This window comes from Oratosquilla oratoria, chromosome 28 (genome assembly GCF_046742065.1).
Source record: "Oratosquilla oratoria isolate Oo_2021 chromosome 28, ASM4674206v1, whole genome shotgun sequence".
In the NCBI taxonomy this organism is placed as follows: Eukaryota; Metazoa; Arthropoda; class Malacostraca; order Stomatopoda; family Squillidae; genus Oratosquilla; species Oratosquilla oratoria.
The window spans coordinates 11,070,548-11,085,779 of NC_134804.1; the positions used below are offsets into that span (position 1 = coordinate 11,070,548).

The 15,232-nt window shown below is 39.4% G+C and overlaps 1 protein-coding gene across 1 annotated transcript; it reads right to left on the reverse strand.

Moving 5' to 3' along the window:
• Positions 1-5,303: 5,303 nt before the first annotated feature.
• On the reverse strand, positions 5,304-13,783 carry LOC143040236 (uncharacterized). Its single transcript, XM_076210951.1, has 2 exons — positions 13,083-13,783; positions 5,304-7,003 (listed from the first exon to the last, which is right to left on the reverse strand). Exon 2 carries the CDS (start codon positions 7,001-7,003, stop codon positions 5,381-5,383), a length of 1,623 nt encoding a protein of 540 aa, XP_076067066.1. The 5' UTR covers positions 13,083-13,783; the 3' UTR covers positions 5,304-5,380.
• Between the last annotated feature and the right edge of the window lie 1,449 nt (positions 13,784-15,232).

Genomic DNA, 15,232 nt, shown 5'->3' on the forward strand with positions numbered 1-15,232 from the left:
GGAGAGAGGGAGAGAAAGAGGGAAGAGAGAGAAATATTGACCAAGAGAAGCCCTCTAGTCCTTTGTTATTTATGCGCTGTGGCCCCTCGCCGTCCAATCGCGTCCTTTGGTTCTTACTCGCAACTTTTCAACATTTGCATGAAGGATGAGGCCAATTTTTTACTCGTTAAGGAAAATAATTTAAAATGATTATGTTTGCGTTTTCCCTCCCTCTTACTGTTTTTCTCTTTCTTTCTGCTGGCTGTGTGTATTTGCGGTTTGAGGATTTTTTTTTCCCTTTGGCTTTACTTAGGACTCTTTGATGTTATATTCCCATAACTGTCTTTTAAACACGCGTGTGGATTATTTTTGTAAGCATTCCTCTAACGAAAGAAAAAATGCTAGAAAGATATCTTATTGATGTGATAAAAATGAATCTAATCCACAGTTTATTTAACTAAAATATTTGAAGTATGTACCTACCTACACCAACGCAAAACATAAGAAGTATATATAAACGAAAAAATAAACAATTCATTAGTAAATAAATGATATAAACAGACAAGCGAATTCATAGATAAACAAACTAATAAATATATGCATGTATGTATGTATACATACATGCATGTATGTCTATACAGTATACGTGCATAAATGTATGTAATACATTTACGAATCCATGTATAGATGCATACATGCATGCATGCATGCATATATGCATATATGCATATATGCACATGTGCATATATGCATACATGTATACATTCATACATGCATACATACATGCATGTATACATACAAGCATTCACGCATACACCCATACATGCATGTACGCATAGTTACAAGCATACACAAATGCATATATAAATGCATATATACATACATACATACATACATACATACATACATACATACATGCATGCATACATACATACATACATACATACATACATACATACATACATACATACATACATACATACATACATAAATACATACATACATACATACATACATACATACATACATACATACATACATACATACATACATACATACATACATGCATGCATACATAAATACATACATACATACATACATACATACATACATACATACATACATACATACATATATACATATATACATACATACATACATACATACATATATACATACATACATATATACATACATACATACATACATACATACATACATACATACATACATACATACATACATACATATATGCATACATAATTACATACATATGTACATACATACATTCATACATACATACATACATACATACATACATACATACATACATACATACATACATACATACATACATACATACATACATACATACATACATACATACATACATACATACATACATGCATGCATACACACATACATACATATATACATACATAAATAAATATATACATACATACATACATACATACATACATACATACATACATACATACATACATACATACATACATACATACATACATACATACATACATACATACATACATACATACATACATACATACATACATACATACATACATACATACATCCACGCATACATACGTACAGACATATGTATATATGAACATACATACAGTGCATACATACATGCATACTGTACAGTGCATACATACATTCTTATATAAATACCTTAAACATATACACATACATACATAATCAAGCTGTCCCCAACATGGCTTTAGATATAATCATTAGACGAAAGAGAAGATAAAATCTTAGACCAACTCCCCCCAGTTTAAATTTCCACTGAACTCAACACAAGTCCGTCCCCCTTTCTCAATACAACTAATAGGCGACCGGACATAACAATGTGCTCACCCTGACTGCATGCACAAAAAACTTGGGAACAATTCATGACCTTCCGTCTAACCCTGTGACCACTTTCCAATAAAGATTGCCATAGATCTTCTCGAAAAAAAGATAAATGAACCTACTTACAAAAAGTCATATATGAATTACAATATAATTGCCAGAATACAGAGAATAAATAAAATATATAGAGAACATTTTGATATATTTCATTTCCCACATAAGGATAAAGTCGTATGAAATGTTACAAACAGCACATTAAAAAGTGTGAGGATCATAATCCCAGAAGTTGCAAGAAAATACAACCCAGATTTTTCTCCCGAGACTACCTGGCCTATATATAAAATAAATAAATAAAATAATAAATGAAATAAGATGGAAGAATGTATGTAAAAAATCAGCTAAAGCAAGTACAAACCCCAGTAAAAGCAAAAAAAAAAAAAAAATTAGTGGAGGTTTATTGGATCCTTTAACGGAAAATCAGATCTAGTGTACGATGATTAAATATGGATTTGTTTATTGATCCTCTCTCATGAAGATTGAGGCAATACAGAGCGAAATACTATCACTAAGACTACAATATCATAAACAAGCACTTCTCAAAAACCAGTTTCAAACTCGTCAGCAGACAACAAGAAAATTACAAACATGATAGTGGAGATAAAGCTAGACCCAGGCTACCCTGCCCTTCAACAAAAAACACAGAAAATGCCATCAAGAAACTCAAAAACACACACAGAAGGCCTGGGCAAGATATCAAACTACCATCTGAAACATCTGGGACTCGTACCAATAAAAGCCGTGACAGATATCTTCAACCATTTCTAGTCGCACAATGGCATCTCAACGATCTTGAAAAGACGAAACCTAATTCCATCCTGAAAAAAATCCCATACATGACATTCAACAGCTAAGACACTAACAAATATATTCTAAAAAAAGACTAAAGTAAAGCACTAATGTTAGTATCTAGCTGTAATAAAAGAACACTAAGGTCCTCTCCACTGACAAACCAAAATCATTCCCATAGATCATTGCATAACAGTAATATACAAAAACCTCAAATCCATTCATCTTCCATATCACCTAACACAAACATAACCTACCATGTACAGCATAAAAATAATACCAGCAGTATCCCAATTCAATATTTACCATAACTTACCCCATGTAACCTACAATATATCCGTACAAAATACATTTACATTTATATTAACACGCACTCTGCAATAAACCACCAAAATTAATAGTTCACCAAACTCCTCAAGAAATCAATCCAATGCAGAAATCATTCTCAAGACGACTAAGAATTGCACTGGTATTACTCGGGACACCATCCCTGTATTAAAGCAATACCATCGGCTTTACACGCAACTACTGTATAGAATCTTATGGTACACTCTTCTAGGTCACTTCTTTCAGAGAATTACAAAAATATTCTTCGCTGAGTGACTTATGGGGCTGAACCGTTGGCTGTGGCCGATTTCCTTAGGGCCACAGGTCTCCAGCAAGAAAGAACCGTGGGAAAGGAACGGATTTACCAATTAAACTACTAACCGAAAACTCATGAACAGATGAAGAGGAAGCAGAGAAAAAGCGAGTAAGAGTGTGTGTGTGTGAGAGAAACAAAAAGGATAGTAAAGGAACTAAGGAATGAGCAAAGTAAAGGCGAGGCGAGGGAAAAAGACCCTCGTTGTAAGAAAGTTTTACAATGAGCTTGTTCAACTGAATCCTCGTGTATGTCTCTAGGGTTCATTAGTTTTATTTGTCGCGCCATTAGTGTATTGTAACTCGTGCGAAGCCTTTCTGTCTGGGTCGTGCGTCTCGCTGCTAATGTGTTGCAGCGGTCCGGGCGGGCCCGCGGCGCCTAAGTCATGAGTCACTGTGGGACCCTAAGTTAGACTGTCTGTAGTTTGTGTAGCTGTATAGATGTGTCGTCAGATAGTTGTGAAATCCTGTGGTGTTTAAGCTTCCGCTTGGTTAATTTTTTTTTTTTTTTTTTTTTTTGCCAGTGCGTCTGCGTTAGAATGGTCTAGTTTAAACATTTTATTTTAACACCTCAAGAAACGTCAGTGTAGTAAAGGCATTAATACCGCTTCAATTACTACTTACACATGCATAAAGTCACATAATTTAATCTAGCTTAGTATATATGTAAATCCACTGACACTTGAGTAATACTGGAACTGCAATATAACTTCAGGAATGTACTTCAGTTTCATCTTTTTGCCGATATCTATTCTCAAAATGTGGAATACATTTCTATTTGTACAATTACATTGCAACAATTTGTGTATACGAAAGAATACTTAAGATTTCCTGAATTCCTGTATTCAATTATGTCTGTGCATTTGTCTACCTCCGGGATCGCATCATAAGCAGGAGTGATGTATATACTATATATATATACATATATGTATATATATATATATACAGTATATATATGTATATGTATATGTATATATATATATATATGCACACTGTAACCGGACGGGTGTAACGAACTGTTACGTTACTCTATCCTGGTCACTTATAACACAGAAAATGTTTAAGGGTGTCCACTGCACAAACGCCTCTAAGTTTTGTTTGTTTATTGTCCTATTCAATCTACTGTTTCTCTTGGTACACTCTTACACTATTCTATCACCTAGGCACGTCACTGGCAGAACGCCGCTCCAAGGTCCAGCATGCCGTTAAGAATGTCGGAAGTTGCTTGGGGAGGTGCTATGTTCGTATAACTGAATTATTTATGTGAGCTGGGTTTACTCCGTCACATCTTATATTTTAATTTACATAATTAGTTTATAATTTAGTCTGACAGCCAGACTATAATATATATATCCAGGGGTGGTTCGTCAGTATACGTAATAATGTGTTTATTGGTGTGTGGTCGCGTGTGCATGTTGTGGGGAAATGCTTGTCTCAGCTTAATATTGGCAGGAAGTGTCTGGCGACGTATAATCTGCCGGCATAGTGTGAGTGTGGGAGTGAGTGGAGGTGAGTGGGTTATATGACTGAGTGATATATTTACTTGTTTATGAGGCGTATACATATCGCTCTCCCCCTGGGGTTAGGTGGCTCCCGGCACCTAGGGTACATGGTTTACAAAAGTATATATATAGGTAATACATCGAGAAAAAAGTTTCAGAGACACAAAATCCTGTGGGGTTATAAATGTGCAGATGGGGGGGTGTTGTTGAAGAGATTCTGAGATCCCAAGAGGGATCATGCACTGAAAATAGGGGTAGTGATGTTGTGTCTCAGAAGTGTAACGTTGTGTCTCACCAGATTACATGTTATATTGGGTTTCACATACACTGTTTAATTCACTTTTTAAATGTTATTGTTTTTATGGTTTAACACTATCACTGTTGGGAGTGTTGTTTTTCTAAACACTGTTCTATGGTCAGTTTGGTGTGTCACCTTGCACTTGTTTTATCAAGCTATTGGGTGAGACACAAGAATAAACTTAATCTAGGTTTACAACAATTTGGGTATGGAGATGGAAAGGTTTTGGAAGGTGTTACTTCATGCAACAGAATATGATTATTATTATTAGTATAAAGAGAATGATTAAGAGGGAAAGGGCTGTGGAGGTATATGGAAGAATCCTATGATGTAAGTCGAATGAATCCATGTCTAGAGTGATTGATTTATTTAGTTGGTGTATTATGTCTATCTTGCTTGGAAGGATGGTATTGGGACTCTTGGGTAGGGGAGGGAGTATTAATTGGGTTATGGGACCTAGGTCGTGGGTCAAATTGAGGGTACCTTGGTCGTGGAGGTTATTGGGTAGTAGCATTGAGTTCATTGTGTAGATTTGGCAAATGTCAGGCAGTGTGATGGAGCCGTTGACCTTATGGTGGGTGGGTGGTTTACGGGGGCACATGACAGATACTAAGGTTGGATGAGGGAGGTATAGGAAGTGTTTATGTCCTACATGTGTATGGTGAATTTTGGCGTTGTCTGAGAAACGGAAATCACAAGTTTCGGTAAGATGTATTCGGTTGGTTGTAAGTTCTGAGAGGCAGGGTTGGGATTTAGTTAGTTGGAAATGGAAAGGATAGGCTGGACAGATGTGGAAGTTGGGTCGTGCTGTCTTGCAAGTTGTTATGGTCTCCGGTGATGTCAGTGTTAGCCACTGACCGTCGGTTGATTTTAAGATGGTAGAGGTTGGTAGGTTGAGGGTCATTGTTCGGTTTTGGTAAGGGTATGGGAAAGGATAGATTTCCCAAAGGGAGAATCTCTTGACAGGGTCCATCGGTATGTTGATTAAAATAAATTGTTGGAAGATAGTTGATGCTAGGATGGGGTAGTAATGTTGTATTTCGTGTTTGGAAAAGAAAGGGGTAAGTTGTAGTGTACTGTGGGCTCGTCGTAGTGTCTGGGTAAGCTGGGTTGGGGTGATCATTTGGGAGTCGACTACACCTGCATGGGCGTTCCAGATGTCTTTCTGTATGAGATTGGTATGGTCTTTGAGGCTATCTAGTTCTTTGTCTAGGTTATTTAGGTGATAAAGGAAGAAAAGGGCTGTTTGGGAATTTGTGATTTGAGACAACTGGGTGTTTGTGAATTGTGCAAGGTAGTTGTATTTGTCTATGACTGAATTTACAGAATCAGCGAGGAGATCTATGTTCTGTGAATTTAAGTCAATGAGTTTCCCTTGTTGTTGGAGTACTCTTGTTATTTTTCCTATGTGTGTATCCACTGTGTGGATATCTTGATCAGTAGCAGTTCCAAATAGGGATTTAGAGATAATGCCAACGAAATCGAATAGGCCTCTTTTGGTTCTTCTGGTGTTGATAGTGTCGTTGTCTGGGTCTGGAAGGTGGTATATTGTGTATTTTATCTTGTTGAGTTTACTTTGTAATGAGTTGACGTTGTGGTAGAGTATCTGTGAGGTCTCATAATTTTGGTGTGTGTTATTTGGTACTTGCCTGTTTATGTTTTTCTGTATTTCTTGTAGGTCATTTTGTAGTTTAGAAATTGGTTCTAGCAAGGATGTGGGTGAGATGCGGAGTTTCACCATGATGGAGTCTTCAACGCAGGCTGTGGTGCCGTGTTGGTGCACTATGGCGCCAGGCAAAAGCCTTGGGACGGAGAGGGCGAGGTGGACGATGAGGGGGATGAGTTGTAGAGATCTCATCTGTGGAAAGAGGGGTCGTGTCTGAGTGACTAAGGATATGTTTGTCTGACCCTCGCTAAGATTATATTGGTCGGAAGGGAGTAGAGAAGTTTTATAGATATGTGGAAAAGAGTTCTTATTGGAAATGGGCTATTTTAACCTCCACTGATAGATACATGACGTCCTGCATCTTCATGGGCGAGAGCTAGAGTGCATGTTTAGTTGCGTCGACGCAGAGTCATGGGATGAGACTTGCGTATTGGTGATTGGTGTGTGTCTGTGATAGGTGGGTTGTGGATGGGAGGTGAGATTGGGTCGAGGTTCAGTTTGACCTTTCTCAACTTCTCTCCATGTATGGTGAAGGTGGATTGATCAGAAGGATCTGTTAGTAGGAAGACATTGTTAGGGAGTGAACTTGTGACTATGAAGGGGCCTAGGAATTTGGGTTTGAGTTTGTTTGTTCGACCTGAGTCTTTTATCATAACTGTGTCGTCGGGTGCTATGTCAAGTGGAATTGACCGTTTGTGTTGTTTAGTCTTTGTCTTTTCCTGGGCTTCTTTCAGGTTTGCTCTAACTTTTTTGTAAATTGTTTGCATACCTCTTTTGATGCAGTGTGAGAGGTTATCTATGTTGTATAAGGGTGGGGGGGTTGGTTGAATATTTGGTAGGGTAGGCGCATTGGTTGGCCGAAAATGATTTCATGTGGGGACATCTTTGTTGCGGAATTTATTGTGCTATTGATACTGGCTTGTACCTGTGGTAGCCAGTCTTCCCAAGTGTCCATGAGGTCATTGATCAATGGTCTGAGAATTTCTAGGACCTTGCGATTTGTTCGCTCAGTCAGACCGTTTCCCTGGGGGTGGTATGCAGTGGCAAATGTTTGGTCAATGTTGTAAAGGTGTGCTATTTCGCGCATCACTTCATTTTTGAATTCTGAGCCATTGTCAGATAACATTGTGTGTGGTATGTTGTATTTACAAAAGATGTTGTTGACCAGGGCTTTGGCTACAGTCTCTGCTGTTTTGTTTTGGAGTGGTATTAAGATTGTGTATTTAGTAAAATAATCTATTGCTGTGAGTACATAATTGGAACCTTGATGGCTCGTTGGCATTTTCAGTAGGTCAATGCCAAGTGTTTCCCATGGCTCAGCAGGGAGTGGGATGTCTTTAATGTGGATTTGTTTCGGGTCAGGGCCTCTGAATTGGTTACAAGTTACACAAGAATCTATGTGTGTGGTTATATCTCTTTTCATGTTAAGCCAGTAATATGTGTGTCTAGCAGTGTTTAGTGTCTTATCTCTGCCCGAGTGGCCTCCCATTGCACTGTCGTGCAATATGTGAAGGACCTTGGGGACTAGGGCTCTGGGAATAACAGTAACCTCTCTTGTATTAATGGTTCTCCTTATGACTCCGTCGACCAGATTGAGTTCCTCAATAGGGACAGGTGGTCGGGAGTGTAAGGGGGTTTGTGAGATGAGATGCTGTTTTATTGGAGACCATATTGGGTCACTGTCTGTTTCATCCCTAAGTTCTCGCATGGGTATGCATGTGGTTTGGGTGATGGGGGTGATGTGAGTTTGTCTGCTCAAGCAGTCTGCCACTACGTTAGCTTTCCCAGCTAAGTATACGATCATGGGATCGTAATCAAGGAGAGTTGTTTTCCATCTAGCAATTCTCCCATGTAAGTCTTTGGAGTTAAAAAGATAGACTAGTGGTTGGTGGTCTGTTAGTATGGTAATCTTGTAGCCTAAAATGAGGTATTTAAAGTGTTTTAGTGCCCATATGATTGCGAGTCCTTCTTTGTGTGTAGTTGAGTAGTTATTTTCAGTTTTGTTGAGGACTCTACTTGCGTAGGCTATGGCGTGTTCTTTGCCATTGTCATCTTTCTGTTGTAGGACTGCGCCTATTCCTTTAGAGGAGGCGTCTGTGTAAAGAAAGAATTCTTTCATCATATCAGGGAAAACTAGTACAGGGGCTGTGGTGAGTGCGTGTTTGAGAGTGTCGAAACTTTGCTGTTCTGCTTCTGACCATTGAAATGGCTCGCCTTTCCTTGTGAATTTGGTCAGAGGGGAAGCAATATCAGCAAAGTTTCGTATGAAGTGTCTGTAATAGGAGGCTAACCCAATGAAACTTCTTGTTTCATTAGCGTTTCTGGGGGTTGGGAAATTGTTTATTGTATCTATTTTATCTGTGGTTGTGTGAATCCCTTTTGCATCCACTTTATGGCCTAGGAAGGTGAGTTCCTTCATGAGGAATCTACATTTCTTTAATTGAATCTTTAATCCCGTATGTTTGAGACGTTTGATGACAATCTCTAAAGTGTTAAGGTGGTCTCTTTCTGTGGGGCTATATATAATGAGGTCGTCTAAATAGACGAATAATGAGATTCCTATCATGTCACTGAAAATGCGGGTCATCAACCTTTGTTGGGTTGAGGGGGCATTCTTAAGGCCAAAGGGCATACGTTCAAAGCGAAAATGTCCTTTGTCCGTGGAAAATGCAGTTATGGGTTTTGATTCCTCTGTTAGTTCGACCTGCCAGAAGGCTGACTTGAGGTCTATTGTGGAAAAAACAGAGTTCCCGTTGCCAATGCATTGTAGTAATTCTTGCATGGCGGGGAGGGGGTGTGGGTCAGATTGAGTTAGGTTGTTTATTTTTCTGAAATCAACAACAGGGCGTAAGGTTCCGTCTTTCTTAGGGACCAAAAAGAGGGGACTGTTCCATGGGGAGTCTGAATGGGAAATTACGCCTTGGTGTATCATCTCATGTACACTGTCATTGACTTGGGATTTCCTACTGTGGGGTATGCGGTAAGCGGGGGTGTATGAAGGGGGGGTGTTTGGGGGAATTTGGATGTGATGTTTGATTATATCACATTTGCCTAGTGATTCGTCTTCTAAGGCGACAGCTGATCTATTCCTCTGTAGGAGAGCTAATAGCTCGTTATGACTTTCTCCGTCAGCTGATGTCGTGATTTGGTCTGGGGGAATAGGGGGGAGGGGTTGAGTTGGTCTTACTTGGTTGATGTGTTGCGGCAGTGGTTCCTGGATAGGGGAGTTATGGAGATGGACTGCGCAGATGTTTGTATTCTTCCTGATTTTACGGTGTTGTTCTGAGGTGTTTATTAACATAGCTAGTGTATGTTTATTTTCTGATATTGTGTCCCAGGAGGACTCAATGGTTATGTTGTTAATCCTGGACGTGTCTGAGTCGATTATGACGTCCTGATGGTCTATTGCACCGGGTATGTATAGTGGGACTGTTATTGAATGTCTAGGGGGTATGATGACTGTGTTAGACATCAGTGCCTTTGAGGTGACATAAGGGGGTGGTCGGAAGGAATAGCTGTTAGTGGGATTGGGAGTATTAAAGGAAGGTAGACATGAGAGATGTTGTGTGTCTGAGTCGGGTGTCTCAGGGACTGTTGATTCATTATTTACATCTCGGAAGGAGATTTTGTTAGTCTCAAAGTCTATCTTAGTTTTCCAAATCTTTAGTGAATGTAGTCCTATTATACCTTGTTGATCAAGGCTCCATTCATCAGCTATGTGGAAAGTTGTGAAACCTACTTTGTGATTGTTGACTTCAATATTTAAGTCTATGGTGTCGTGTAGAGGAATTGTGCTCCCTTCTATTAAGAGTCCTTCCATATTGGAAAATTGAATTTGGGGTGGGTCATTTAATGCTTCATACAGAGCTCTTGGGATGATGTTCAGGTTTGTTCCTGTATCAACCATCATGGCAACTTTAAGTTGGTCTAGGCTTACTTCTAGGGTGAGGTATTTGTGTTGTGTATGAGATATTCCTATGGTGGTTTGGTGTGTGAGGCTGGTACACGTTCCCCCAATCGTTGTTGAGTACTGGTTGTCGTGTTGGAGGGGGGTATTTGTCGATGGGTGGTGAATGGGTTGTTAGTTCTCTGATGCGGTTGTTGTTGTGTTTTCTGTAGGTAACACTCTTCGTTGGAGTGAGATGATGTTTGGTGTAGGTTGCAGTATTTGATTGGATGTGTTGGTGTAGGGAGGAGTGGGTGTTTAAAGGGGGGTTGAACTTGTTGTTTTTGCTGTGTCCAACACTGGGCATCTGTGTGGGAAAAGGTTCCATGAACTGAGCAAGGGATAGGGTGGGGTTGTACCTGTGTGTGTTGCTTTTGTTGTGTCCAACACTGGGCATCGGTGTGGGAGAAGGTTCCATGAACTGAGCAAGGGATAGGGTGGTGTTGTACCTGCGGGTATTGTTGTTGCTGTATGCAGTCTTTTGTGTTGTGACTGTTTGATGAATGGTAGGAGCACCACTTAGAAGGTTGTTCTTGATTGGTGGGAGGGGGTTGCTGTGAGTGAAGGCTATTTAGTCTGGGGAGATGGTTGGGGGTATCTAAGGATATATTGCAAGCATTCATGATATCTAAAATATAGGTATAAGCTAGAGGATTTGTAGTGTCTAGTTCCTTTTTGGAGGCTTCCTTTAAACACTTTGGAGGGAGTTGGGAGAGATAGGAAGCTATTTCCAGGAATGTTAGTAGGTGTTTTGTTGGCATTACATTTTGACCAAATTGATCAGTGTGAGTCCAAGGAGAGTTATTCTCTAGGTCTTCTCTGACCTCTTTCATTCCGTTTGCAACAAAGTCCATTATATTAGTAATGGAATGTGGTTGGACTCTAGTGTTATTTAGGAAAGTGATGAGAAATGAAATGTTATTTGGTTGTTTGTTATGAAAAACCTTAAGAAGGTGGTGTTTATATTCCTGATAAGTGATTCCAGATGCAACTAGGGTGTCTAGCATCCTTGCCTTTGAACGGCAAATGTCAGATGGGTTTATTTTCTGACGGCACAAATTTATTTTATCTGTCTCTGAATATTTTATGTTCTTAGAGAAAAACAGATCACATGCTGTCAAGAAATCTGTAATGGATATTCCACTATCCTGGGAAAAGGTTGGGATTTCTGTGAGGGGGGTTATGGTTTGATAGTTGTTAATTATTGTTGGTTGAGTTAGTGGGTAAGGGTAATATTGTGGGTTTGGAGGAAGGTTAGGTTGTGGTTGGTGGTATGGTGTAGAGTGGGTTTGACCAGATGGGGTATGGGGGGAAGGAAAGGGGAAGTTTTGGTACTGCTGCTGAATGGGAGGGGGGTTATTATGTGTTTGGATATGGGGGTTGGATGGATTATGGTTTATAGGAGGTTTTGTTTGCATATTTGGAGGAGCAATATGAGGAGTTGGTTGGGTGGGTTGTTGTGGTTGAGATGGTTTGGAGATGTCTACTTGAGAAGGCTGGTTGAAAAAAGGTAAGACATCGTTCTCATAAAGAGGGTCTATTGGAGTATCTGCATTGGGATTAGTTTTATAAGGATTATTTAATTGGTCATTGGTTAACTGTTTAGAGGTATTGTCAACCTGTGGATATAGGTAAAAATGGTCTGGTTTGTCATTGCCAATTAAGTCTTCTGTGTGTATTTCCTCTTTGTCACTGGATATATCATGTTGTTGTTTGTCTTCTCTAGACTTTGAGAAGACGCTATGTAAACTTTGTTTAATTTTGGATCTGGTGGCAAAGGCCATGTTGTTAAGTCATGTATTAGTTAATAGTTAGTTTTGATTGTAATCTAAGAGAAAAAAAAGGGAGTTGTTAAAATATGAATAATAGGTATATAGTAACTAAGGGTATTATGTTATGCTTAGATATGGGAAGGGGGATATAGTAATGGGATTACAAAATCATAAAAATATATGTGTATGTATATATAAAAAAAAATGGAATTAATATTATATAATAAGGAGTTAATTTTTGTGATATTATCCTTATAATAGAATTAATTATGGTTGTTTATATAAAAATTTACAGCAGTAAAGTAGGTTACATTGATAAAAATGTATAAGTTCTATGTAAATATTGAATTTTAAACATATAAAAACTATTTGTTTAAACAAGAATTACATAATTAGAAGAATGCATATGCAGATTAAAGGGTATTACTTAATGATAATTTTTGGAGAAAAAAAAAAAACTTCTAAATGACAATATGCTAATATAGTGCGAGATTACATACTCGTTGTATAGCTAAGGTGTACGTGCGTAGGTATCTAAGGGCGTAAGGGTTACCTTAATACCGTGCTTTGAAGCAAGTTTTTCAGATGTTGTGGTTCTCGGTGGAACGTGACACTCGGATGAGTGGTGGTGGTTGAGCGGATGAGGTGGCTGTTACGCGAGTCAGTGCGCAGCCGGTGTGAGTCCTCTGGGGCGGGTGAGGTCAGTGCTCAAGCGAAGGAAGTCCAGAGGGCTCGGTGAATTGATGTTCGCATAGAAAAAAAATGCGAGTATCAGGTGTGGTTTGGAGTTGGTAATGTATGATTATTATCACTGGAATATATTGGTGTTAAATATAAGGATTGATGTTACCTTTATAATGTTGATTATAGTAGTGGGAGATCAGCCTGTGACGATTGCCCGTGAATAGGGAGTGTAGACCAAGTTCTTGTTCTTGAGAGCGTTTTGTTCAGTGCGGTTATTTGATCGTCGATGTATGTAGTTGGCTCAGAGTGGACGGGTTTGAGGTTCACCGTAGTAGGTACACCGTAGTCTCTTCGAAGTAGTAGGTTGCGGGAGTGCTGCCACCAGTAATGTAACCGGACGGGTGTAACGAACTGTTACGTTACTCTATCCTGGTCACTTATAACACAGAAAATGTTTAAGGGTGTCCACTGCACAAACGCCTCTAAGTTTTGTTTGTTTATTGTCCTATTCAATCTACTGTTTCTCTTGGTACACTCTTACACTATTCTATCACCTAGGCACGTCACTGGCAGAACGCCGCTCCAAGGTCCAGCATGCCGTTAAGAATGTCGGAAGTTGCTTGGGGAGGTGCTATGTTCGTATAACTGAATTATTTATGTGAGCTGGGTTTACTTCGTCACATCTTATATTTTAATTTACATAATTAGTTTATAATTTAGTCTGACAGCCAGACCATAATATATATATCCAGGGGTGGTTCGTCAGTATACGTAATAATGTGTTTATTGGTGTGTGGTCGCGTGTGCATGTTGTGGGGAAATGCTTGTCTCAGCTTAATATTGGCAGGAAGTGTCTGGCGACGTATAATCTGCCGGCATAGTGTGAGTGTGGGAGTGAGTGGAGGTGAGTGGGTTATATGACTGAGTGATATATTTACTTGTTTATGAGGCGTATACACACACACACACACACACACACACACACACACACACACACACACACACATATATATATATATATATATATATATATATATATTGACTTTCTCTTCATTTATGTATATATTATCTATCTATTTACTCGTTTATTCATTTATTTCTTAACTTATTTTAATGTTTGTTGGAGAGAAGGTAGAGTGCCGGAGGACTGGAGGAGTGCCTGTATAGTTCCTCTTTACAAGGGAAAAGGGGACAAGTGTGAATGTAGTAGTTTCAGAGGGATTAGCTTGTTGAGTGTAGTAGGGAAGGCTTATGGGACGATCTTGGTTGAGAGGATTAGGAGAGGAGCAGAAGGAGTAATTGGTGAGGAACAGTGTGGATTTAGGACAGGTAGAGGTTGTGTAGATCAGATCTTTGTGGTAAGACAGATATGTGAGAAAGCTATAGGAAAGGGGAAGGATGTTTTTTGGGCTTTTGTGGATCTGGAAAAGGCTTATGATAGGGTAGACAGAAAGGCACTGTGGGAGGTCATGAAGATATACGGGATAGGAGGAAAGCTTCTAGGAGCTCTCAAGAGTTTTTATGAGAATAGTAGAGCATGTGTCAGGATTGGAAATGGAGAGAGTGAGTGGTTTGAAGTAAAGGTGGGACTTCGTCAAGGATGCGTAATGTCACCCTGGCTGTTCAACTTATACATGGATGGGGTGGTGCGAGAGGTGAATGCAATGGTAGTGGGTCAAGGATTGAAGATGGTTAAAGAAAATGGAGAAAAGTGGGAGGTGAGCCAGTTGTTATTTGCGGACGACACTGCGCTTGTGGCAGGATCGGAGGAGGGATTGAGGAAGTTGGTGGCAGAGTTTGGGAGAGTATGTGATAGAAGAAAGCTAAAGATAAATGTGAGTAAAAGTAAGGTGATGAGATGTACAAGGGGTGAAAGTGGCAATAGACTGGAAGTGAGCATTATGGGAGAGCGACTGGAGGAAGTGGATAGTTTTAGATACTTGGGTGTAAATGTGGCAGGGAAAGGTGGAGTGAAGGTGGAGGTAGAATGTAGATTGAGAGAAGCGAGTAAATGCCTTG